At 39.9% G+C, this 27,808-nt stretch overlaps 1 protein-coding gene across 7 annotated transcripts; it reads right to left on the bottom strand.

The window, feature by feature from the left end:
* Positions 1-130: 130 nt before the first annotated feature.
* Positions 131-27,507, bottom strand: capn10 (calpain 10). Of its 7 annotated transcripts, XR_004580322.2 has the most exons (15): positions 27,242-27,507; positions 26,762-26,904; positions 23,765-23,896; positions 19,692-19,888; positions 18,813-19,009; positions 14,148-14,289; positions 13,491-13,657; positions 11,513-11,766; positions 11,046-11,248; positions 10,640-10,880; positions 9,150-9,343; positions 8,488-8,533; positions 2,990-3,090; positions 1,256-2,154; positions 131-841 (listed from the first exon to the last, which is right to left on the bottom strand). XR_004580322.2 is itself a non-coding variant. In XM_034314752.2 (14 exons), the coding sequence occupies exons 2-14, from the start codon at positions 26,885-26,887 to the stop codon at positions 2,136-2,138; spliced, it is 2,019 nt and encodes a 672-aa protein (XP_034170643.2). In that variant the 5' UTR covers positions 26,888-26,904; positions 27,242-27,507; the 3' UTR covers positions 131-2,135. The 7 variants fall into 7 exon arrangements, 6 of the variants coding, with proteins under 6 accessions (XP_034170643.2, XP_053083507.1, XP_026781151.3 ...); XM_034314752.2 differs by having other exon boundaries at positions 131-2,154; XM_053227532.1 differs by lacking the exon at positions 23,765-23,896 and having other exon boundaries at positions 131-2,154.
* Between the last annotated feature and the right edge of the window lie 301 nt (positions 27,508-27,808).

Below are 27,808 nucleotides of genomic sequence, written 5' to 3'. Positions count from 1 at the left end.
ACTCTTTCGGTAAAAGCATTAAATAAGAAAGTCTATTTTTCTTTTATTATCGTCTGTTTAAAGACACCGTTAGAATTGCGTACAAAATTTTTCAGACTTTTGCCATCATTTTGTGTACACGTGTGGAGGGTCCCAACTATTCTGTACTTAATGATACAAACTTTTCATATACTCAAACAGGCCTGTTCCTTTGGATGCCACATTCAGACTTAGGCTCAGTTATGTTGTAGTTCTAATGTAATATTAGTCTGAAACTGTACTCGCAGTATTCAATTCAATTCAGTTTTATTTGTATAACGCTTTTAACAATGGCCAGTGTCACAGAGCAGCTTTACAGAAATATACAAATTCAGGATATAAATTTTAAACATACAAATTTATCCCAAATGAGCAAGCCAGAAGTGACAGTGGCATGGAAAAACTCCCTGAGACGATATGAGGAAGAAACCTTGAGAGGATCCAGACTCGAAAGGGAACCCATCTTCATCTGGGTGATAACGAAAAGTGCAGCTATAAATAATTCCCTTCTATAACTGTGTACTACATGGTCAACAAGTGTAATTGTGTAAATAGGAAATTATATTTTTCACATGGTCTATTTTGCTGAAGTTCAACTGTTCACTGATGGAGACTTGAATGCAAAACTGTGGCAATTGCAGTCCTAAAGCTATAATCTCAATTAAAGTCCAAAGCCATCTTCATGGTTTTTAAGTGGCACCATCCTCAGTAATCTCATTGATCTTTAGGCTGTCCATGTGGGTCCATCCTCAGCAACAGCGAGTGATTTCCAAGTGATGAGAACTCCAACCAGAAGTAGGGCATCAGGATGGATCAGGCAGGTCTGGAGAGCATTAGGTATTCAGTATTAGCAGTAACATTGATCCAGTCAGTTCTTCTTGTGTGATATTTGTCAATGTGGCTATACGTTTGCTGGCTGAAGACTAATATTATAATCGCAAAGAAAAGGAAAACAGACCACCATGACAATAAGTGTAAGGAACTAATGGACCAAAAAAGATGACAAATTAATATTGGAGAAGCATTTCTACACTGGAAACACTGGCGTTCCAAGGGGGATATCAAATATATGCAGAGAAATAAAAATTGCATTCTTAACATAACAACAAAGCTTATTAAAACCAAAGGATTTTTAATTATTCCAAAGTTTTATATGATAAGGATGTATACAAGAATTGTGTAAGGCCTTAAATGTTTTTGGGTAGAAAATGTGAATGAAAACACCATATTTGTTTACATTTTATTTTTTGTAGTCTATATTTGAGATGATATGGAGAATGGCATATTGAGCAGGGAAATCATCAAACTGTGCATGTCTCAGGCCTTCCTGGACTGCAGTTCAGCCCATCTGGTCCAGATTTAAGCTTGCATTGTATCCATGCAGACAAGCTTACTGGGTTCTTCACACTAATTTTCAGCAAGAACCAGGTATGTTAAAAGAAAAATGAAAAACAAGTTAGTCACAGAGCAGCAAAAATAATTTAAAGACAGTTGTTTTCCACCAGTTTGCACCAGTTTATTTGTTAAATTGTAAACACAAACTCACACAATATATATGCAGAGCAAAGGGTAGGTGACAGTAGACACTTATTTTACCTAAAAGAATAACTGTGTTGAGTTTGTACCACAGTAAAATTTGCTCAAACATTTACAACATAGTATGTGACCTATTTGGTCTATAAAAATATGCTGTTCTAAAACAGCCATTGGCCACTTTAGAAGGAATGAGAGCTGACTTGTTCACCACTCTCTTTCTCAATCCTGGTTTGGCTGTTGGCAGGCACACCAGCTCTGTATGGGTCAGCCGGTAACTCTCTCCCTGAGTGAACTCTTTGTTCTTGATGGTAGAACACTTTGCTTTCAACTGATCATTGTATGGCAGCACAGTGTTTGTAAAAGCCACGAGAGAGACCATGGCATGGGCGGCAGCTTCAATAGCTCCTATTAGATGGCAGGGCAGAGCGCCATCGGATTTCATTAGAGTCGGCCCAGTAGACAAGATGTACTAAACGAGATGTAAACTCTTTGGCTTTCATCTATGGCCAGTATCAAACAACCCACGTCAGCAGAAAGCTGGAGACAGAAAGAGCACCCTCCTCTGAAACACTACAGCCCCATCACAGAGACATGAGAAGTCTGAAAAGTAAAGAAAAAACACAGCATTAGTGGTTTACAATAAAGGTGGGATAGTATATTGGTATAGCCGTATGCTGTAATATGTAAATCTGCTAATAACAAATTGTGTAACCCCAGTAATATCACAGAAAAAGAAGTCATCTGTATCCCGGACATTGAACTATTTGTCAGAATGCATTCGTGTTATTTACCACACCGTTGGGTCTGTTGTTTATATTTCTTCTGCAAACCCAGACACGACGTGTGATGTCATCCACACATACATCATGAAACTAAAGACCCATCACCCCAGCACGTTTATAGCTATATCTGGAGATTTCAACCATGCTTCTCTCTCTTCACATCTAACAACCTTCAATGCGTGGAATGTAAAACAAGAGAGACAACATCGGATCTGCTGTACAAAAATGTCAAAGATGCCTACAGCTACAAAGCACTCCTACCACTGAGGCGATCAGATCATAACCTGGTTCATCTCATACCCCTGTATAAGACCATGGTACAGCGGCAACCACTGACCAACAGGACAGTGAAAATCATTGAAGGGATGCTTTGAGGTTACAGACTGAGATGTGCTCTATGCTCCACATGGTGAGGACATAGACAGCATAACAACTTGCATATAACAGACTATATTAACTTCTATGTACACACTGTCATACCCTCTAAAACTGTATGCTGCTTCTCCAACATAAACCATGGGTCAGTAGTGAGCTGAAAACTCCTTCAACCAAAAGAAGAGAGCCTTCAGTGCAGGGAACAGGGAGGAAATGAAGCAGGTCCAGAGAGAGCTTAAATGAGGATTAAATAGTCCAAGAAGAAGTATAAGACCAACCTGGAGAACAAATTGGAGCAGAAAAACCTGTGTGATGTTTGGAGAGGCTTGAAGAACATTATTGGCTCCAACCAGAGTGGCTCCAAATCAGCTGAGGGCAGCTGTGAATGGGCAAATGAGCTCAATCAATTTTTTTTTATCTGGTTTAATAACAGCCCCACTCACACCCTCTCCTCTTCAGTACTACCCTTGCCTTGCCAAGAGCTCTCATCTCTGGACAACAGCAACTCATTCAATCAGCATTTGCTGTCTGGAAAGGGTTTCTGTCAAATGGAAAATGTGTGGTCCCAGTGTTCAAGAAGGGGCAATCAAAAAACAACTATTGACCAGTGCCCTTAACATCACACATAATGAAGACCCTAGAAAGACTGATATTAGCCCACTTTCACCCTTTCACTGGTGAGAGCTGCACAAGACCCACTACAGTTTGCCTACCATGATGTCATTGGTGTGGATGATGAGGTTATCTATCTGCTGAACAGGGAAAACTCCTGCCTTGACACATCAGGCAGCACTGTGAGGGTTATATTCTTTGAGTTCTCCAGTGCTTTCAACACCATATAGCCTGAACCGTTGGTGGAGAAACTCAAGTTTGATGCAGATGGATGAATCCATCATCTCATGGGTAATAGACTACCTCACTAGAAGACCACAGTTTGTACGACTCCATGGCTGTGTGTCAGATATGGCTATGTGCAGGACTGGGGCCCCTCAAGGAACTGTACTGGCTCCCTTTCTGTTCAATCTGTAAACTTCAGATTTTAGGTACAACAAAGTCATGTCATGTGTAGAAGTTCTCTGATGACAAAGCCATAGTGGGGTACAGGGCCTCGGTGTAGAATCTGGCTGAATCTCGGCAAGACAAAAGAGATGGTGGTGGACTTCAAGAGGTACAGGCCCCACCTATTGCCTGCCATCACCAACGGAGAGGATGTGGAGGTTGTGAGCACATATAAGTACCTGCGCATGCATATGGAAGACAAACTGGATTGGACTATCAATACAGACGCTGTGTAATAGAAGGGTCAAATTCGCCTCTACTTTCTGAGGAGGTTGCGGTCCTTGTTGGACATCACTCCTGTGGGTGTTCTGCCAGTCAGTTGTATTATGCTTGTAACACAGCTTCTTTCAGTCTCCTCTTCAGGAGGTGAAATGCATGCTCAGTTGGGTTAAGGTCTGGTGATTGACTTGGCCAGTCTACAACCTTCCACTTTTTCCACCCTGATGAAGTCCCTTGTTGTGTTGGCAGTGTGTTTTGGTCTTGCTGCATGATGAAATTCCTCCCAATTAGATTGCCTGTATTTCTCTGTAAATTGGCCGACAGAATGCTTCTGTAGACCTCTGAATTCGTTCTGCTGCTACCATCATGAGTTACATCATCAATAAAGATTAATGAGCCAGAGGTTGTTGGTGATGTCACTGACTGTTGTTTTTGGGTTTTTCATTCACAGCTCTCACAGTGTTTCTCTCATCAACAGCTGGCCAACCTGCATACCTGAGCAACAAGAAGCCCCTATCATTTTCCAATATTGTTTGATCACTTGAAAAATGTGTGGGTTCAGACAAATGGTGCCACATTCTAAGTTGTTTAACACATCAGAAAATCAAAGCTGAAATTCTGAGCTATTGCCTCATTCCTCCAAACCCAAATGTATTCAGTGTATAGCAAAAACAAAAGAACGGGCCATGCTGTTCCAATATATACAGAGGACTGTATATGTATATGTATGTATATATATATATATATATATATATATATATATATATATATATATATATATATATATATATATACACACACACACACACATACAGTCAGGTCCATAAGTATTTGGACAGTTACACAATTTTCATCTCTATACACCACCACAATTTTGTTTCTGTGTACCACCACAACTGAAGTGTAGACTTTCAGCTTTAATTCAAGGGGCTTCATAAAAATATTAACTGTTTAGGAATTACAGCCATTTTCTACATTTTCACAGGCTTAAAAGTAATTGGACAAACTAAAAATCATAAATATTAAGATTATCTTTAATAGTTGGATGCAAATCCCAAAGTCTGGAACCCATGGACATCATCAAATGCTGAGTTTCCTCCTTTGAGATGCTTTGCCAGGCTTTACTGCACTTCAGTTGCTGCTTTTTTTACTTCAGTTGCTGCTTTTTTTATGGGTCTTTCTGCCTTCAGTTTAGTCTTCACTAAGTGAAAAGTATGGTCAACTGGATTAAGGTCATTGGACATTTAAGATCATTTAATTGTTCTTTAAGAAGCTCTTGGGTTGCTTTCATGGTGCATTTTGGATACGGTACAGTACGTCGTTATCCATCTGTATTGTGAAGTGCTGTCCTATCAGTTTTGCAGCATTTGAATGAATCTGAGCAGAAAGTATTAGCTCTATACACTTCAGAATTCATCCTGCTACTTATAATAGCAGGCACATCATCAATAAACACCAGTGACCCAGTTCCACTGGCAGCCATACATGCCCATGCCATAACACTTCCTCCACATGTTTGACAGTACAAGTTAATCTTGTATCAGGACTGGGCAGGCTTTTTTTGTAGATTTTTTTTTTTTAGCAAAGTCTAATCTGGCCTTTCTGTGCTTGAGTGTTACTAGTGGTTTGCATCTTGAGGTAAACCATCTATATTTACATTCATTGAATGTGTCTCTTGATTGTAGATTTTGACAATGATACACCTACCTCCTCCAGAGTGTTCTTGACTTTTGCTGTTGCTGAGCTTGCCAGTGCCTGCCTTCTTTTTAAGAATGCACCAAATTATTGATTTGGCCACTCCTAAAGTTTCTGCTATCTCTGTGATAGGTCTGTTTTTTTCTGCCTAATAATGGCCTCCTTCACTTACATTGACACCTCTTTGGACCGCATATGGAGAGTTCCCATGAACAGCTACCAAATGCAAATTCAATGCTTGGAATCAACTCCAGACTGTTTATCTCCATAATCTGTCATAAAAATGATGAGGAAACAGGCCACACTTTACCATGAAACTACTTATCGGTCACTTGTCCAATTACTTTTGAGCCTATGGAAGGACTCTTTCTTGTTCAACCCCTTGAATTAAAGCTGAAAGTCTACACTTCAATCACATCTTGATTGCTTCATTTCCAATTCATTGTGGTGGTTTTTGCCTCTACTTTTCGTAGAGCCAAAATTACAAAAGTTATGTGACTGTCCAAATACTTATGGATTACTTATGGAAATTACAAAGCATAAAAAGAAAAATAGGAAAAATTAAAAAAGTTACAATAACCTTGCTGCATAAGTGTGCACACGCATTTATAATGAGGGATGTGGCTGTTTTCAGAATGAGCCAATAACATTCAATCTCATGTTCAAAAGTAATTATCATACAGCTGTCATTAATTAAATTATTCCGATTAAGCTCAAATAAAGACCAGCTGTTTCTGTAGGATTTTCTTGACATCTTCTTGGTTTCATCTGACTGGACTGCAAAGAGCTGACAAAGCCTGTACAGGGTCTCACTGATGAAAGGAATCGCTCAGGAGAGGGGTACAAATTTTTTTTCTAAACATTAGATGTACCATGGAAAACCGCAAAGACCATCATAAACAAGTGGAGAAAATGGCACACCACAGTGACATTAGCAAGAACAGGATGTCCCTCCAAAATTTACAAAAGCACAAGACAAAAACTTACCAGGGAGGCTGCCAAGAGACCAACTGCAACATGCTGCAGGAATATCTGACAAGTACTGACTACTCTCTGCATATGACAACAGTCTCTTCTATTGTTAACATCTGGGCTATGTGGTAGGGTGGCTAGATGAAAGCCTTTTCCCACAAAAAACATCCAAGCCCAAATAAATCACCCCAAACCATGTGGCAAAATTTGTTATGGTCTGATGAGACCAATTCCAAATGGTATACTTCCATAATTCCAAAAGGTATCTTTGGTGCAAAAAAAAGCACATCACCAAAAGAACACCATACCCATGGTGCAGCACGGTGGTGGCAGCATCATGCTTTAGGGCTGCTTTTCTTCAGCCAGAACTGGGGCTTTTATCAAGGTGGAGGGAATCATGAATAGCTACAAAATACCAGTTAATTTTAGTGCAAAACCTTCAGATGTCTGCTAGTAAGCTGAAGATGAAATGGAATTTCACCTTTCAGCACAACAAAGACCTAAAGCATACATCCAAATCATCAATGGAATGGATTAAAGAAGATCAATATTTTTTAATGGCCTAGCCAGAGCCCAGACCTGAATCCAACCAAAAATCTGTGGAGTGACCTGAAGCGGGCTGTGCACAGGAGATGCCCTTACAATTTGATGGATCTAGAATGTTTGTGCAAGAAAGAGTGGGAACATATTGTCAAGTAAAGATGTGCCACAGTGATGAACTCAAAAAGACTGAGTAGTGTAATAAAATCAAAAGGTGTTTCACCAAAGTATTAGTTTAGGGTGTACACGCTTATGCAACTAGGTTATTGTAAGTTTTTTTATTTTTCTTTTTTTTCTATAAAAGTTTCTGATTGTTTTTCACTTTATTTTTATACTTTACAATTGCATAAAGGTGAAAGGTGAGAAAAAAATCGAAAAATTGAAAGGTGAGAAAAGATCTGACATAATTTTGCAAAGGACCTTATTTCTAGGTTATCCCTTGAAGAGTTTTTATGTACCAGGTGAAAATTGAAAAAAAAAAAATATATACATCCATAAACTTGTTTGGTTTATGAAGTTTTGTATACACTTTTAATTTTGTGGTTTCTCAGACACAAACGCATAAACAACAGAGTACAGAGTCCAGAGATAAATTCAGAGCTTACTCCCCAACAGTAAACAACTAATGATAGACAGCTGTGCTGTAATCTGGTAAATGACACAACCTTCAGTATGTGAAGAAGACGATTTTGCATAGTAAATTTTCTTGGACAAGTAAATGTTTTCCAAATATAGCTGCTGTGTTCATGTCCAGGTTTCTGCTCTAATTAGTGAGTAATAATGTAATAAACCCTGGCATTAAAGCATACACAAGACCCTGTCCAGTTAACATTGACTGCACAGTGTCACCTGCTGGTTCTGCCCTGTCAGCACGCATGCGAACACGCCTCATAGGCAATAAGACACTGCTAAATTGAATTTTAGTCTAGATCTAGAATAAAAACTTATGTCACATTTGGATGATGCATATAACATTACTGATTTTAAAAATATCATGTCAGTTTACACTGAAGACAGATATGAAAAATGTGCAAATTTAGGACAGTACTGAACTGGCTTTGGTTATCGTAGGCATTGCTGCAGAAACAATGGGATATGGAAATTACAGCAGATTTTCATGACAGAATATTCTACTTCCCATATCCCTAATCTAACAATAAAAATTTCTATGGTACATTATTTCTGTCCTAAAATAAAGCTAGAAGAATCATGGTAGGGCTGTTGTGGGGTTTCAATGCAGTTAACGAATGAACAGAAAAAAGTGTGATATGCGATTTAAAGCTGCACTCACCTCTTGAACTGCCTGGCCCAAACGCTCCTGACAGCTTATTGCTTTCCTGCACACACACACAACACAGACAAACATATGTACCAATGTCTGTGAACAGACTGAAAACTTATCTTCAGAGCAGAATCCTACAGTATGAGCAAATAGACCCTTAAAGTTTTCATATAAAACAGCCTCTAGAATAAATCATTCACTAAGGTGCTTTAAACCACCACAGTGAAACTACTGCCATTCATAAAAAGAGAACAGGGCATAACAGGAGTGGACAAATCCGTAGCCCTGGCAGCCGTCAAAAGCAGATTCACTTTGTAATTCATAGTTGCCCAAGGACCTTGAAGTAGGTTCAACAACCAGAAAATGAAAAAGTATCCCTTATGAAAGTTTCCATTTGGTAGGTATTATTAAATTTAATGCACTTCATGCTGGTGTGACGCATTTCCCTTAGTCAATATTAATGAACTTAACAAGCTAGCCACAGGTTTTTACATTATGTTAGTTACCATATTTTTGTCTAGTAAATTAGGTTGCCAGGCTAAACCATGGGACTGGGCAGCACACTGGAGCTTTTACTTGCCAAGTGGGCTAGCTAATGAATTTGATTTGTCCACCCTGTACAAGTTTCACATGTTTGAAAAGCATCATCTGTTGAGTGTGAATGTGTTTACCTTGGTATTTTCCATGCGATGGTGAGTGTGTATTCTGCACTGCAGTCTGGCTGGTAAGTGGAGGGCAGAATGACATAGCCAGCAGGGGGCAGCCTACACTGGACACTGACTTCCTGAGAGTGAGAGTGAGGAACACAGCTCACCACAGGGCACACTGTACCTGAAATCACCATGCAGTCCGCTTCACCGACGACCTACACACACACATGTATGACTTTTATCGGTGTGTCCAATGCTGCCTTCACATTTTGACAATAACCATCATGTAAATGTTGCTGTTGTGATTTGGTGAGAGCTTTGTTTTGAATAGATACTACTATAATGTCATGGATGAGAAAAAGCAGAGTTAACAAAGGGGAATTATTAATGTACTGTGGTGGGATATGTGTCCATGCTTTAGTTCATTCTATTAGTCAAGTCATTGGCATATTACAGAGTGTGTTTTAACCAAAATCACTAACTCTTTGGGATGTTTCATGTTCCATAAAAATGACAACATCCTGTTTCATACAAAATTGAATTTTTCAGTCAGTGCCTCAGAGCGGAAACAGAGCTTCCTGTCACTGTGTGACTGAAGAAAATTCTGTTTATCTGTCACCCACATGCTTTACATGCTTCTAACATGCTGTATGCTTGTTCATATAAGAGTAGTAATCACAATAAAATGGTGGCTGGATGAATATTATGAATAACACAATAAAAAATTAATTTCAACGTCACCGATTCTGTGAGACTGTGCCCCTTGTAGTCTCAGATTCCTGTTCTTGTTTGTTTGTTTGTTTGTTTTAAGGCACCAATCATTGCACTAAGTGGGCCATTTATCTGTACAGTGGTTCTTTGTTGTGCAGAATTAGTATAATGTGTTTAGTGACTGTGTCACAGTAGTCCCACCTAAAAGCAGGAGAAACGTGATGCAAGTTTATATTTGTAGTGTGCTACAACCTACATAGAACATATACAGTACCAGTAAAAATATGTAAGTCTACATAGATTAACGGTTAGGTTAATAGTGGTCTTATGAGCACGTAATATGCATGTACAAAATATTAATAAATTGTGAGTTACTAATATTCACAGCAAATATTACACCATTGTGATGTGTAAATGCTGTGTCCCTATATGGGAATGCTTGCGTAAGCTTTACTCTCACCAATTACATAGACAATGCTGCTTTTTTTATGCTTGCATAACTTTTATAAAATCTTAATATTCATGTTTGAATGGTCTTTTTGAATCTCAGCAACCAACCAAGCAAAAGCATGCACACTACCAAGAGGAAATAAATTTTCTAAGCATAGCCTAAAATTTGGACATGTAGGATTGAACAAATTCACACGTTTCTCCTATTGTGCCGTTCTGTTTAGCTCTGCCTAATTGGTGTTATAGGCTTGGATTTGGACTGTGGGCTGTCAATTACACATCATAATAAAGTCTATGTATTATATCCATCATATTGATATGTGTACAGTCTGCCTTCCCCTGCTACTGACCTTATAAATATGAAAGCCAATGGCATGAAGATTGTTCTCTGGGCTATGCTGTCGTAGCGTGACTCTAACGTTTGTACCCCCAGGGTCATAAGTCACTCTGAGGGGAACATGAGGGTTCTGCCCATGTGACGGGAAGTTCCGACCTCCTCCAGCTGTAGAGCCGACTGTCCAGCAGCCGCTCACACATGCCATCTCCCATTCTCCACCTACACACTCCTGCTGCACATTCACCTTTACTGCACTACAAAGAGTGTAAAGGAAAGATGTTGATTCATAACAACCAAATGTCTGGTAAAAAACAAATACAGTATAAACAGTAAACATCCCAAATTTCCACATGATGTTTAAAATCAAAAGATGACTATACTGTATAAATTTGTTTAAAATAAAAGAAATGTGTGCACACCTGAGGTAAGTGGGGCAAGTAGCATGCACTCGAAGAAGGAAGTGCCCCTGTGCTCCCTGTAGGAAGGTGCTGGGCACGAGCAGGTAGAACCCAGCACTTAAGTGTGCGTGTACCACCACCTCACGCTCATATGTGTGTGTGAGTGAGGATGCACAGGGCATCGAGTTCAGTGTCCGCGTCAAGTTAAAGCGCTTTTTGTCCACCTGTGAAACCAAAATAAACCATAAAATCACACACAGACTAGTCATATTCCAAATCTCTTTACTCGCCCTTGAGTGGCTGAGAAGTGGCCAAATTAACTGCTAGCACCAAAGTGTGAGAATGCAATATGACTAAACAAACACTAGAAACTATTTTATAGTCACTGATATAATTCCTTAGACAGAAGAGACCAATTAAGGATAAAATATAACAAATTGCAATATGGAGAATGCAATAAGACCCACTAGACAATTTCTCCCACAAACCTTCCATACGTGCAGCGCAATGGCCTGATAGTACGGGTGCTGATGAGTGTTGCCAACTGATTGCCCTTTCTGGGAATTGTACAGTGAGCTCCATGGTCCATGCTGCAGGACTGACATGAGCACCTCTCCTCCTTCCTGAACCTTTAACCAAAATTTAGGATTGCTGCTGTAGCTACTGTTGTTACGGCAACCCCCTGCTGAATGGCCTTTGACCCAGGAGCCACCTATCTGCTGGGTGTGAGTCAAGAGAGACCCTGTAACAAGTGAGGAGACACAAAGACGGCAGTTTACGAATTCCTACAAAGCTGACCATAAGGATTGGAGGAAACAATGTTTTATAATCCATTGAGGCCTGTTACTTGAACTTCCTAGATTCAGTCTAGATTATGATTCTCTGCAAAGAAAAACAGATTTAGCTACTATCTTGGAAATTTTTTGATTTAACCATATTTGTTGGCTTAAATTATCATTTTAACACTAATTTACCTTTAACTTCCACAGACTAACTTCATTGCCAGACAGTGTTCTACTTTCTAAACGTGGTATGGAGCCAGTAAAAGTTTTTTTCCTCATGGCACTCAAGTTATTATCTTGTACTGTAGCCACTGAAAACATGGAACACAATAAAGATGATCAGCAAAACCAGATGAAAACATCCAAAATGTGGGGAAACAGTAACATTCGGTAGGTTTATGCAAAAGTGAATTAGCCTGGCACAAAAGTACAACTTGCATGAGTGAGCAAGAGGAAACATCCTGGTACAAGTGCCTGTGGAAGCTCTGTAAGACAAGTTGACTAGTTGTTAAACAAAGTTTAACTGTATTGTAAGAGCCAAGAAGCCCAAAATGATAACAACAGTCCCCGTAATTAAGTATGCTTTGCTATGTTTTAGAGATCTAATTTAAGAGAACAATAACAGTCTTAATGCCAGGTGCAGTCTTAATAAATTTCCTATAATGCTCTGACCTGCTATCTTGGATTGAGTAAAGGCTGAAATTGAATGCAAGTAATTGAGAGTCTGCTTGGTTTATACTTGACACTTGAATGCCATGTACATTCCTGCTATGTGAGGACGTAGCAGGAATGTACATGGCATTGCCCTAAGATGCCTGTGTACACTATGAACATCAGGAAGATTAAAAACCAGTTCCACCAGATGGCACGTCAGAGCCAAAACATCCCTGTTTTCTATTGTCACTCACTAAGTTTAACCATTTCAAGCAAGTGACTGTGGAACACACATTAGTCACGTTAAACACAAGGACACAAACTCTTAGTTTCGCTCTCTTTCAGCCCGTGTCTCAGTTGAAAACCATGACCTTACATTTAAAAGTATTCACTAATCTACAAGATCCAGAATACTGGTCTGCCAAACAGTTTTTTTTTTGGTTTATGTCTGAAAGCTACATGAGAGGTTTTTGAAATTCAAATATTTCAAAGTGTAAGAGAAAATTGGTTAATGGTAATACTCAAATCTCAAAAACTGTGTACAATAATGCACAGATATGTGACATGAGACACAGATGAAATTTGTCTAGTCTGTTGCAGATATCGCGTCATTGTGCTATATTACCTCCACTGTTTACCTACTATTAAGGTAGGCAGTCACTGTATGAGAAGTAACAAATATTTTTTGAGTAACGTAAATTAAAAACTCAGTTGGTTATTAGAAATGTAATTTGATAACAATGTATAATTTTATTGGTGTTTTTGTTAGCTTGATATAATTTTATCATCTAAGTAAGCATTTTGGTATAGCCTTGGTTACCAGTTGGCATTGGTAATTTTTGTTTCTTGTACAATTGTGCTTTCTAGTCAATGCCAAACCTAACAGGCAGCCTGGGTACATTGATTGTAGCTCTATTATCATAAATATTACTTATATTGCTATTAATAGAGCCAAATTGGTATTCAGACAATTAGGATGTCTGTTTCTAAGTAGTGAACAGAACACAAGAATCAAACATGTTGTGGGTACCCGTGTAAATGCTCTGAAGATGATGATCCTCACTGATTGGATATCCTACAGTGACTTCATCAAATTTCTGCTGGAATTCCATCTCATCTACCCAGAATTCCCCCTCCTTTGTGTGGCCCAGCAGATCTGCAGAGCATGAGGGGTCCAGCAAAGTCCACCCTGCTCCTCTAAAGTGTGTGTGTGTGTGTGTGTGTAAAAAGGAGACAGAGGGAACGGGGAGAGAATGAAAGAGGCTGTGAGATATTTCATGTACGCCTGCATTACAGTATCCATTATTATTTTGTTGGTCAGACATGTCCTTAAGCCTTTGAGATGAATAAATCTTAACTTCTATTGTTTAAACATTAATACTATTAGAGTGAATTGACTGTGGCTCTAATGAGACATCATGCTATAGATCATGTTCCCTAATGGAATTTTCAAAGTTATGTTATTGTAATGTTAACACTCGTATTATTATTTTGTATGACAACAACTGTGTTTTTGTTTACAAGTGTGATAATAGCATGTGATTTTACTTCGTATATTGGCAGAAACTCTCACTGCTACCTGCATATTGCAAATAGGCTAATGCAAAAATTACAACTTGAGTTATAAGACACAGCAAAGATGGCAAAAAATAATCATGTCCCATAGTGTGGAAAATACAGCACCCACTTCTCAGTCCAGGCTCCTTCCCAGCACCTCCTGCCCCACGGGTTGCGTATCTGCAGCAGCTGCACTTGTGCTCCAGCAATTGTTTTCACATCTTTCCACTCCATTACACTGAGAGCGTGGAACTGACCCTGCTCAGGGGCACCTACAGAAAGATAGAGAAAACCCACTGCAGCTAGAGGTACTGAAAAACCTTCACATATGATTACAACAAAATACTAAAGTACAAACTACAGCCTACAGCACTGCAATACTGTACATAAAGTATGACAATATGCTGTATAATAATTTATTATAATACATGTATAATATTATGCTGTATTTCAATAACAATCAGTATAGTACATAATGATATAATTAATATGACATTCATAACAAAAGGTAAAATGCAGATCACCCACTTCAGGTTTAAGTTTGGTGACCATAACAATACAGTACAGCACCATTTACCTAATATTACTGATATAGAGTGTATATAAAATGAATACACACCCTTTAACTTTTTTGACATTTAGTTGACCAATAAACTGAAATTAAAATAGAATAAATCTATTTTTCTTGCTAATCTATACACTACAATTAACAATGTTAAAGTCAAAAGCTAACAATAAAAACATATCTAACATTATTTAAAAATGAACAACTACAATATCTTGGTTTGATAAGTATACACCTCCTTTAGTATAACATCCCTTAAACAATCTCAGGAAAAAACTTGCCTTCAAGGTCACATAGTTACTTAATTTTCCCAACTGTGCTTTTAAGATACCCCAGAGCACAGTTAGTCCTTCAATAAGAAGTGGAAAGTGCATGGCACCACCCACAGTCTGCCAAAATGTGGGTGTCCGTCAAAACTAGATGACCAGGAGAGAAGATACTTGGTCAGAGAGACCACCAGGAACCCAGTGTCAACCTTGAAAGACCTACAGGGATTTATGGCCAACAGAGGGAATCATGTGCAATACAACAGTTTCAAAGATATTGCATTACTGGCCTGTAATGGAGGGTGGCAAAAAGAAAGCAATTTCTCAAAAAAATTCTCTATTTCTCTTGAGTCCCATTTAGAGCTTGCACAGACACCTGAAGGATCCTGCAACAAATTGGCTGAAGGTTTTGTGGTCAGATGAAACCAAAGTAGAAATTTTTGGCATGAATGCCAAATGTCATGGTTAGCAAAACCCCAAAACGGCCCATCACTAAAACAACACCATCCTGACTGTGAAGCATGGTTTTGGAAGCATAATGTTGTGGGGATGTTTGTTATCTGCAGTGACTGGGGAAATTGTCATGACTGAGGGAAGGATGGATGGAGCCATGTGCAGGGAGATTCTAAGGAAAAACCTGATGAAATCTGAAAATGGGTCAATAATTTTGGCATGAGGCCAAAGCCACCATGGAATAGTTTGCTAGGAACAAGGTGGATGTTCTGGAGAGGCCTAGTCAAAGCCCTGACCTAAATCCAATTAAAAATCTATGAAATGACTTGAATGTTGCTGTCCATCAGCGAAAACCAACTAACATCTCCCAGCATGAACATTTCTGCAAAGAGGAGAGGATGAAGATCTCCAAATCCAGGTGTGCCAACCTTGTGAAGAGTTATTCAAAAAGACTGGTAGCTGTAGTTGCTAACAAAGGTGCCCTTACCAAGTACCGACTCTAGGGGGTGGAGTGGGGGTATACTTAAGGGGAATACTTCTTTTTTTTTTCAAATGAAAAAAATTAATAGCATTTATGTGGTATGTTGTGTTGTTTGGATCAGGGAAAACAAGTTCCATGAGCCATGATGTTTACAGAAGTTTACACAACAAAATGTAAAAATTTTCAAAGGGGGTACATTCATTTTCTATCCACTGTATAAGTGCAGAATTAGTAGTAACAATTAGTGGTGTAGTTTTTAACTTGTTTACTTTGCATTATCACTTTACTGTGTTAAGCACAGTATGTACTTCCTACTGGTTAAAGGCTGAAAGATTCACAACAGGTGTTAAAACTATAAAAGAGAAATTCCCCTTTTGCCCACACTATGCAGATCAGTCTAACCAGAAAAAACAATTGCATTGTGCTTGAATAAGAAAAGTTTTTTAACATGCAAAATGTTGAATGGGATGTGAGTGATTACTTCCTTGGAGCAGTTCCTGAGGAACAGAGCTGTTATTTGCGCTGTTCTTATTTCAGTTTTTTAAGTGCCCAAGACACCCAACCAAAAGAGTGCAGTAGAGGGCAGTAGCACCAGATAGCAACTTTTGTGAACTTGTCTGCTGCCTGTTCACAGTTCACTGTTAATGATGTTTACAGTTTAGTAGACAGGTTACTTCATGACCAAGGCTTTTACACCAGGGCAACTCCCATATTAAGCCCATTGACTCATTGGCTAATAAGTGTATGCGATACAGTGCTGTGCAAAAGTCTTAGATGCCCTAAATTCTTGCATTATCTATAGATGTCTTCTGCTTTAGTGTGTCAGTAAAAAGTTGTTGTTTTTTTCACAGATAATTGTTAAACAAAGGGTAATTGTCTTTAAAGAAAGGAGGATATTAAGAAGAGTGGACAAACTCATTTAGCTAGCCCACCAGGCAAGCAAAAGCTTCAATATGCTGCACAATCTCAATTTCTGGGTGCCTGGAAACCTAATTGACTATGTTAAAAAGTGCTATGTAACGTAATGGAATAAAGTATGGGGAGCTAGTTAAGTGCTTTAACACAGCCTGTGAGAAACAAATGAATATACTGTCCAGGATAGGGGCTTTCCCTTTAAATCAATATAATGTGCCAAACAATTGTGTGAAGAAAATTTTCAGCAAGAGCATCACAGGATCTATTCAGTAATACAAGTTAGCTCACAACATTCTCATTAAAGAACAAGCTCAAAGTTTACTCATTCATGAAAGGCTGATGTGAGGTATAGTTACCACATTACATGAAGCTCATTAATTTTAAACAAACTATACATATCAATAAGAATCTTTGTTTTGATAAAGTCAACAAGGAGGGTTTTACAGTCTTTTAAACTTTTTTACTCTGTTCAACCTACTTGTCTGCAAGTTAAGAATGCAAAAAAATGACAGCTGGACACAAAATATGCTTGTCCAAGGTGACTGCGCTGCCGATTTACCCACCTCTGTTAATAAACTTACCAGAAAAGCACATCATTTAGGCTTTAATTGATTACCTGCAGAAACAGAAGCAGGTTTCTGGAAGGCTTAGGAAGAACAGTGGCAGATTTTCCAAGATGCTTAGAACAACCTACCAGCTGATTTCATTATAGAATTGTATGATAGTGCACCTGTCAGAGTTTTAAAAGGCAATATTCGGTCACACCAAATATTAATTGTTTTTTTTTTTCCGTTTTTACTCATACTTATAATAATTTATTTGATATATAGGAACGTTTCATTATTTTGAAAGCAACTTTGCTTGACAGTTTTTTTTTTGTGTGTGTTTTTCTGTGCCTTTTGCACAATACTGTATGTTGGGAGCAGAAAAAACACTAAATTGTGCAGTAGAGGATTAGTCAAGAGCTTAGGCTCCCGGGAGGGACAGGGGGACATGTCCCCGCCCATCCTGGAAAAAACAGGAATTGTTTTTATTATTTAATCATTTATCACTGTAAAAATAACTATGTAAACAATATAATGCATATAGAAAGTAGTTGTGCTAATTATAGACACAAAACAACACCCCCTAACATTCCCTACAGTGGTGTGATCCACCGCCTACCTTACTGTAATTGCGACTATAGCAGTGACGTGATTCTGTGAGTGTTCCGGTGATGGCTGATGTCTAGTAAGTAATGTGGTAATTCCTTCAAACAAAGGATGTGTCAGCCAGACATTCATTTACATTTACGAGTCAGTAAAACATGTTTCTAATTGTAACCAGACTGCAATCTGTTTGTTGTACTGATTTATTTCCTGGCCACGTATACCTAGCTAGCTAGTTGCCAACGTGCAGAACATTGAATTCGAGCCATCAAAACAAGTATTGCTTACAACATCGGTTAAACCTCATATTATTATATTTTATTATTCCTCATCATATGCCACACCTACTGACAATTGGCAATAAATACTTTCTACCTGAATGCCTATTACAGATAATCCTAATGAATGTTTCAGATAATAAATTAATGTGTGCCTCTGAAAAAAATGTAAATACATTTAGTAGTCATATAGTAGTAATTACTGTCCTTAATATTATTAACTGTGTTTGCTACAGCAGGATTTTGACGTCCCTTTCAGTCATGTTTATTGTCCCCACACACCCGACCTTCCACCCCAAACCCCTCCCCATCCCCCATCCCAAAACCAAACCTGAAATGAGCTTTTCTACCTTAGTCAAGTGTAGAGGAGGGTGACATGGAAACATAAATTAAACATAATGATATTTCGTTTTTATAAAAGTCTATTAAATGTGATGAATTCTTTCAATATTTTTTATCTAAGATGCCTTTTGTCTAAGAAACAACTTAATGAGAATTTTGAGTAAACTACTAGTTACTACACAGTTTTAATCAGACAGAGAAGCACCTTTGATTTCTGTTAACATACTCCCTACGGTTGGTCTAAATATCTGTTATTTCTACAAAAGTTGCCAAGTGCTCTAAAACAACTCTATCTAATTTGTCACAATGACAATTGCATATTATATTTGTGCTGTTATCCCACTCACCTTCAGGGGCTTCGTGTACACAGCAACTGATGTAACTCTGCTTCCTCATCTCCTCTGAGAGCTCTGGGAACAAGTTCCCCCCACCAGGTGTGTTCACAGACTTTTTTAAACTCCAGCGTTCAGCCACACCCCCACTCAGGTCCACGACTGCCTCACACACCTGTCCTGCCCATAAACGCTCATATGAACCATGCAGCCTTTAAAAAAACAGACAGACAATATATGCATTTTTGTGTACTGGAAGATACACTATATAGCAAAAAAGTTTGGGCACACCTGTCCACCTGTCCTCATATGTGGGCCTTCCCCAAACTGATGTCACAAGTTGAAAGCACACAATTGTATAGTATTTCTTTATATGCTGTAGCATTACAATTTCCCTTCACTAGAACTAAGGGGCCTAAAACACAGTATGACAATGCCCCTGTGCACAAAGCGAGGTCCATAAAGGCATGGTCTGACAAGGTTGAAGAACTCGGGTGACTTGCACAGAGCCCTGACCTCAACACCACTGAACACCTTTGGGATAAACTGGAATGGTATAAATCTGGAATGGGATGTTCACAAAACACATATGGTCAGTTGTCCACAAAGTTTTATAGTGTAAATAGAAACCACACACTTAAACTATATATGCTCAGGGCAATGTCCATTATTTCTGAATATAACATTAACATATAACACTGAGATTTATTTAGAGAAACAATTGTTAGCTACACAAGCATTTTGTCAGAAGGGAGGGAATTGGATGTGTTTGGATGTGTTTGACTTGGGTGTGTTTGATGAGCATAAACATGGATGAAGACCATGAGGCTAAATATGGAATAACAATATTGAGTTTATTCTAATTCATTTAATGAACATCCCCATAGTACTCACTTTGCATATGCTTTCTCCAATAATCCTACCCAGAAAGCCATGGGGCTGTGACAGCGAGAGAAACAGGGTGTGTTGTTGATGCAGGGCAGACGATCATCTATCCGAACTTCAGTCCAGTGGCCATTCCTCCAAAATTGGAACCGAAACTGACCAGTGTAACCTCTCTGCCCCCACACACACTGTCCAGGGGGCATCACCTGGAACAATCATACACACACTCAGTCTCATCTCATTATGATTCATTGTTTTCCAGTCCCTGATTTGGGGATGCACAGCACTTCAATTTTTTTTCTGATTTGTTCATTCATTCATCTTCAGTAACCTCTTTATTTGGTTAGGATTGTGGTGGCTCTGCAGCCTAACCTGGGAACACTGAGCAACACTGGGACTGAGCAAATCAATTGCAGCGTAACAGGTGAACACATACTTACACACTCATTTACAACTTTAGTGGAATTTAAAGTAACCAATCAACTTACTGGCATGTTTGCAGGAGGTGGGATGAAACTGGGGAGATCAGGGGTTCCAGAGAACCCAGAGGAAACCCATGTGGATGCAGGGAGAACATCAGGAACTTCACACAGAGAGTAATGCAAGCTTAGAATCTGAATCTGGGGGACCCTGAATCGGTGATGCAGCAATGTTACCCCCTGTGCCACCGTGCCACCCACACATTTTACTTTTTACCAAAAAAGTAAAAGGTCATTTACTGCCTGTCTTTCAGTCACTCACTCACTTTCAGAAACTGCTTTATCCTTGTCAGGGTCACAGTGGACCCAGAGCCTATACTGGGAACAATGAGTGTGAGACAGGAATACACCCTGGATGGGACGCTAGTCCACCACAGGGCACCATGCACACACATATTCGCACACTAATTTGCACCTAGGGGCAATTTATCTTATCTTAAATGCACCTACTAGCATGTTTTTGGAGATGTTATTATGCATATTATTATGGATTATTATGCCTAGTGCACTCACTGAACACTTTATTAGGAACACCTGTACACCTGCTCATTTATGTAGTCAATCAGCCAATCATGTGGCAGCAGCACAATGCTTAAAATCATGTAGATACAGATCAAGAGCTTCGGTTAATGTTCACATCAAACATCAGACTGAAGAAAAATTGTGATCTCTGTGACTTTATTGTGGAATGGTTGTTGGTACCAGATGGGCTGGTTTGAGTATTTCAGAAACTGATGAACTCCTGGAATTTTCACACACATTCTCTAGAGTTTACACAGAATGGTGCAAAAAACAAAAAACATTGAGAGAGCAACAGTTCCTTGGGTGGAAATGCCTTATTGATAAGAGAGGTCAGAGGAAAATGGCCAGATTGATTCAAGATACCAGGAAGGGTATAGTAACTCATATAATCACTCTTTACAACAGCAGTGAGCAAAAAATCATCTCAGCATGCACAAAACATTGACCTTTAGGTGGATGGGCCACAACAGCAGAAGACCACAACAGGTTCCACTCCTGTCAGCCAAGAATAGGAACTGAGGCCATCATGGGCACAGGCTCACCCAACTGGACTGAGGAACCAAACCACCACTGAGGAACAACACAATGTTTAGAGCTGCCACTGAGTAATAGTAGCTAACTTGTCAGCACTGTGAATGAACCCAACAAGCCTAGCAATTCTAACAAGGGGAACCAACTCAAAGTTTATAGTGTTCTCCAGAAAAGGGCATTTTCTGTAAGAAATATGCACTCAAAGAGAAAATAATAGCAGTCTATTGCCAGGTTGGAGGACGGGGTACCAGTGGCTCTGTGACTATAGTCACAAGCTGTTAGGCAGATAGCTCTATATGGTGAATAGGTGGTCTGATGTATATGAGGTGAAAAGAAGAAAGGGAAGAATTGCTGTGTGACAGTAATGTATGGCATCTGCACAAGAAAGTACCTAGATGATTCTCACCACCTGTAACATGGGGTTTGGGTTTTGTTGTGTTTCTTGTTCATTGTTCGAATGTCTTCTTTTTGGAGATTAGTCATGGTTTCTGTCCAGTCATGTGTTCCTTGCCCCTCCTGTGATCTTGTCATGTGTTACCCTTGTCTTTGTGTCATGTTCTGATTGGTTCCTTGGTTTCATGTGTCTTGTTCTGATTGGTTGATTAAGTCATGTGTCCTTGATTGTTTGGTATATATAGCCCTCATATAGCTATTGTCTCTTGTCGTGTATTGATGTTGTAACCTGCAGTCTGTTCGTGTCTAGTTTGTTCATGCCAAGTTTGTTCATGCCAAGTCAAGTCTGCTCAAGTCAAGGCAAGTCTTTATTTGTATTGTGGATTTCACTTTGCTAATTAAAAGCTGCACTTGGGTTCTTCACTATGCTTGCCTCAGTGGACTAATGCTACAGAATACACGACCGCTACCATGAACCCAGCAGCTTCTCGCCTCCTCTGCCTTCGTCAAGGCGACAGGGCCATAGAGGATTATGTTGAGGATTTTTGTGGATTGTGCCATTTAGTGGACTTTAATGACGTGGCCCTCAAAGACATTTTCCGTTTTGGCCTCACAAAAGAAAACTCTTTGTTAATGCCACATCACACGCCTCACTGGCCTCAGTGAATAAATATATTGACTCACTGGACTCGGCTAAATATATCGTATATCGGCTAAATATATTGACTTTGCACTCCGAATGAGTGGTTCCTCATTCACCGTGGGGATTGCGGATGAGGAACCCTGCTATCGTCCGGTACGCACCTCACCGGAGCATTGTCATGTCCCAACCGTCATGTCAGGAGTTGTTCATGTCACGGCTGCTACTCCTGAGTCTCGACTCATCATGACTGCCATGCCAGAGCTTACAGTCAAGATGGCTGCCACGCCAGAGCCTTGTCATGCCATGGCCACCTTGCCAGAACCCTGTCATGCCATGGATGCCATGCAAGTTTCCCCTAAGAATTTTTTTGGGGGGGATATAGTACCCAAGCTCCTGCGAATGCGGAGCTTGGGCCAGGACTGATGAGACTGATTGCCAGTGTGATGGATCCACCTCTGATGTCAGTGCGATGGGCTGACATCCCAGAGGCCTCTCCTTTCCACGAGTCTGCCCCAGAGGCCTCTCCTGTCCACGAGTCTGCCCCAGAAGTGGCGGCGTCCGCGGCAGAACCTCCCGAGGTGGCGGCGTCCGCGGTAGAACCTCCCGAGGCGGCGGCGTCCGCAGCAGAACCTCCCGAGGCGGCGGCGTCCGCGGCAGAACCTCCCGAGGCGGCGGTGTCCGCGGCAGAAACTCCCGAGGCGGCGGCGTCCGTTTCTGAACTCTCTGCCTGTCCTGTCATGGCCATGGAGGCCTTTCATGAACTCACAGTTTGTCCTGTCATGACCAAGGAGGCCTCTACATTGGTGGACATCTGCTCTGCTGTGGTGGTCATCTGCTCTGCCGTGGGGATCTTTGCTCTCCTCGGCTCTGCTGTGGTGGTCGTCTGCTCCACCGTGGGGATCTTCGGACCTATCTGCTCCGCCCTGGTGCCCTTCAGCTCCGCCTACTCCGCCCTGGTGCCCTTCTGCTCCGCCATGGCTGCCTGCTCTGCCTGCTCCGCTATGGCTCCACGCTCCTCTGGATCTGACCTGGTGGTCCCCTGGCCCTCCACTGTTTCACGGTCTGTCACTGCTCCATGGCCCTGGCCCTCCACAGTCTACCACTGTTTCATGACCCATGGTCTTGCCCATTGTTCCACGGTCCATGTCATTATCCAGATCCTGTACCCCTTCACGGGCCTGGCCCTCCATCCCTCCCCCTGTTCCACCTTCACTCTACCACCCTCCACTCTACCACCCTCCAAGTCAAGTCTGTTCAAGTCAAGGCAAGTCTTTATTTGTATTGTGGATTTCACTTTGCTAATTAAAAGCTGCACTTGGGTTCTTCACTACGCTCGCCTCAGTGGACTAATGTTACGCCACCCAGGTTAGAAGGGATGAAACAGAAATCCTATTCTTCCTGCTCAGTTACAATGAACAACTGTATCAATATTCAACATCACAATAAAATTACACCACAAAAATATTTATCTCTGGGATATTATAATGTATTTGGATCTGTGTCTTTGTGTGTACCTGATCCAGCAGATAGCGGTTCTTCAGCAGCATGTTACAAGCACACAGCAACCAGCAGTCTCCCAGAATGCCTTGCTTTGGGTAAGCCTCATTAAAGTCATCAGGGAAGAGGCATGGAGTCGTACAGATTTGCTGTGCAAAAATAAAGCCTTCTGTTGTTTCTGGCATTATCATGGCACAGACTAACAACACCTGCTAGAAATCATACAGCAATACTTGACAGTGCACAAAAACTGTCCTTTTTTTACTGGGTGTATTTTATAATAGTCCTATATGGTTATGTTACAATCCTAATCCAAAAGACAGCAAATTAGGTAACAATTTTTGTCATCACTACACTTACTAGCTAGCATTCAATTATTCTAGAGTATAAAATTCCAGTATCAAATACTGCTGAAAGCTATTAATAAAAAGGGGGCTAAGAGCCAGTTTGGAGTCGGACTTGCAACCCGAAGGTGAACCTGAAGGTTGTGGGTTCGAGTCTCAGGTCCGGCAGGGATTGTAGGTGGGGGGGAGTGAATGACCAGCGCTCTCTCCCACCCTCAATACCACGACTGAGGTGAGACCCTTGAGCAAGGCCCAGCCCCAACTGCTCCCCAGGCACCGCAGCAAAAAAAAAAAAAAAGGCTGCCCACTGCTCCGGGTGTGTGTTCACTATTGTGTGTGTGCACTTGGATGGGTTAAATGCAGAGCACAAATTCCGAGTATGGGTCACCATACTTGGCCACAAGTCACTTCACTTCATTTTATTATCACAGTATTGGTATATACAGTCATGTAAAAAAAATTAGGACACCCCATGAAAGCCTGTGTTTTTTTTAAAATAGTTAAACATATAGACATTTGATCTTCATTTCAACAATATTGGGAGATTCAAGTAATATAACTAAACAAATAAAAACAAAGAAAAGTCTTTTTAAAATGATCTGTAAAATGTAATTTTAAAAAATCCAATTTCTTGTGAGGAAAAAGTAAGGATACTCCCACATTTATTTGTACTTAAAATGGCTAAAATTACCTACAGGTGTATCACATCAGGTGCAAATTATTAGAACACTGTTACAGAGCATTTTGAAGGAGGGTTGCCTTATTTAAACCTCAGACATTTAGTTTGGTTTGCTCTTAATTGTTGAAGTGAGAGGTATCACCATGGTGAGAGCCAAAGAGCTCTCTGAGGCCTTCAGAAAGAAGATTGTTGATGCTTATGAGTCTGGTAAGGGATATAAAAAGATCTCAAAAGAATTTGTAATCAGCCATTCCACTGTCCAGAAAATCATTCACAAGTGGAGAACTTTTAAAACAACTGCCAACATGGCCAGGTCAGACCGTCCAAGCAAATTAATCCCAAGAGCAGACCGCAAGATGCTTAAAGAAGTCTCCAAAAACCCTAAAATATCATCATTGGACCTACAGCAAGCTCTTGCTACAGTTGATGTCAAAGTGCATGAATCTACAATCAGAAAGAGACTGCACAACTTTAATTATCATGGGAGGTGTGCACATAGACAAAGGCCAAGACTTCTGGAATAATGTACTTTGGACAGGCGAATCTAAAATTGAATTATTTGGACACCATAACAGAGGACATGTTTGGCGTAAACCAAATACAGCATTTCAGCAAAAGAACCTCATACCAACTGTGAAACATGGAGGTGGAAGTGTTATGGGTTGGAGATGCTTTGTTGCAGCAGGACCTGGCCAGCTCACCATCATAGAATCCACTATGAATTCTACATTGTATCAGAAGGTGCTTGAGGAACATGTGAGACCAGCTGTCAAAAAATCTAAGCTGAAGCGGAACTGGACCTTGCAACATGACAATGACCCAAAACATACCAGTAAATCCACCAAGGACTGGCTGAAAAGTGAAAAATGGAGAGTTCTGGAATGGCCAAGTCAAAGCCCAGATCTAAATCCTATTGAGATCCTGTGGGGTGATTTGAAACGTACTGTGCATGCAAGAAACCCCTCAAACATCACACAGCTGAAAGAATTCTGCACTGAGGAGTGGGGGAAACTTTCTTCCAGTCAATGTCAGAAACTGGTAGATGGCTACAAGAAATGTCTCATTGAGGTTATTTCGGCCAAAGGGGGAAACACTAGCTATTAGGGCATAGGGTGTTCTAACTTTTCCTCAGTTGAAATACTCATTTTTGTGGATTTCTTTTGTTTAATAAGTGAAAACAAAGTGATTTTTTTGTTGTTTACATGCAATTACATCACTTTCATCTAGAGGTACAACTTAAAACAAGATCAGAAATTGACATGTTGACATTTCTTAATAAACAACTAAATATTTAATGGGGTGTCCTAATTTTTTCATATGACTGTATATTTAGCCAGTCTGTTTATCAGTACAGCCCCCATAGAGGCCCATTTAAGGAGCATTTTCTATCAAGCTTTTAAGATTTGAAAAACTTGAAAGTGAATGCCAGGCTTGCTTTACTACTGCTTGAAAATATTTTGCTTTGTATCCTCCAAAAATATATGATCCTTTCAAAGCATACACAAAAATATATGATCCTTCACAAAGCATACACAACTTGATGGTCTGGAGGTTGGATTTCTGATCCAACCAAGCAGTTGCAGACCGAGCTCTCTCACTCACTTTCAGTAAATGTCCACCCAACATCTACATAGGAAAGACATCTAATTCTAAATTATGAAGAATGTTATTATGTTATTCAATTTTAATTTCAGTAATAAGCAATAATGTTGCATCTCTCTCTCTCTCTCTCTCTCTCTCAAAAATGTTTCTTATTTACCATATAGTCCATTATTTTGGCCGTTTTTCCATGTTCAAGAGCAAACTGGAACATATCAAGTGCACTCATGTAATCCCACAATGTAATGCAATAGGATAGTTTCCAAATGATGCACATAATATGATACAGAATACCCATAATATATAATTCCGTTTATACGTAATAGCGAGTAGGGCATGATTTAGGACACAAGGTCAGCCGTTTCAGTGGTACCGCATGTCCTTAAGATTACCTCGGGACGGAGCCAGGTGACTTTCCCGGTGAGCCTGGAAAGGGGCGTGGTGTAATCCGAGAAGAGGGCGGAGTCATCAGATGTAAAGTCTGGATCCTCAAATAGCCCATCTTTCTCAGCTGTCATCTCTATAGTAACCAAATCTGCCAGTCACGGATGAATATAGCATGTAACGTCACTTCATGATTATTTCCACTACAGAGTTGTTGTTCTGTATTCATTGTTGAAAACTAGATCCTCAACATTTATTGACAATATATAGAGGCAACAGTAGCCTAAAATGTTCATATAATTCGATTTAATTATCTTTTTTTTTTTTTAAACACGGTTTCACCCCTTACACCAAAACCATTTCCTACAGAGGTGTAGAAAGTAATGTTGGACTGAAACGTCAGTCACATTTAGTGTACTGTATAGACTAATAAACCAAAGTAAAATTCATAACGAGCCCAAATATCAAGAACAAATCGCTTTACCTACCTTGGGCGGAGCTAGCTAGACAGCTAATTTTCTACCCGTTGAAATACTGACGCTTTCTGCATTATAATCAGTGCAATAAAACCGAATACCTGCTACGTGCAAAATAAAGTCTGAGTATCCAGCTCGCGTTAAATTCATACTGTACATATTAAGGACAATCAACTGAGAAGTGCAGAAATATCAGTCTAAACCAAGATGCACACTTCCGGAAAGACGACACGTTGCACAGCGCCCTGCCATTCATACAGCGACTGAACCACGGTTGCCAGATATGTTCATAAGCAATAATTACATGTAATCTTATAAGAAAAAAATATAAGAAATATTTATTGTCATTATACTTGCGTACGACGTAAATTTGTGTGACTCCCACAAGAAGCAACATGTCAAAACGAAAAATGTACATTATTTACACAGGAGTGTGCAGCAAAATAATAAATAACAATAAATATGTAAAGCGGCTTTGCTTGCATGTGCATAGTGACAGACTGTGGAGAAGAAGGGGTTTGATCAGTCATTTAACACTACTTGGGAGGGGTTTGATGGAGGCCACAGCTTTAGGGGAAG

The sequence above is a fragment of the Pangasianodon hypophthalmus genome, chromosome 21 (genome assembly GCF_027358585.1).
Source record: "Pangasianodon hypophthalmus isolate fPanHyp1 chromosome 21, fPanHyp1.pri, whole genome shotgun sequence".
NCBI lineage: Eukaryota > Metazoa > Chordata > Actinopteri > Siluriformes > Pangasiidae > Pangasianodon > Pangasianodon hypophthalmus.
The sequence above is the reverse complement of the archived record's forward strand: the minus strand, read 5'-3'. Positions and strand labels throughout refer to the sequence as shown.

What these genes read in the sequence shown, in the direction of transcription:
- capn10 (XM_034314752.2), bottom strand. Translation starts at nt 26,887, where the DNA reads ATGACAGCTGAGAAAGATGGGCTATTTGAGGATCCAGACTTTACATCT. An exon ending in TTGGCTTTCATATTTATAAG is followed by an intron (nt 9,344 to 10,639) that starts GTCAGTAGCAGG and finishes GTGTGTGTGTAG; the next exon opens with GTCGTCGGTGAAGCGGACTG. An exon ending in TGGGCCAGGCAGTTCAAGAG is followed by an intron (nt 3,091 to 8,487) that starts GTGAGTGCAGCT and finishes GCCCATTCACAG; the next exon opens with CTGCCCTCAGCTGATTTGGA.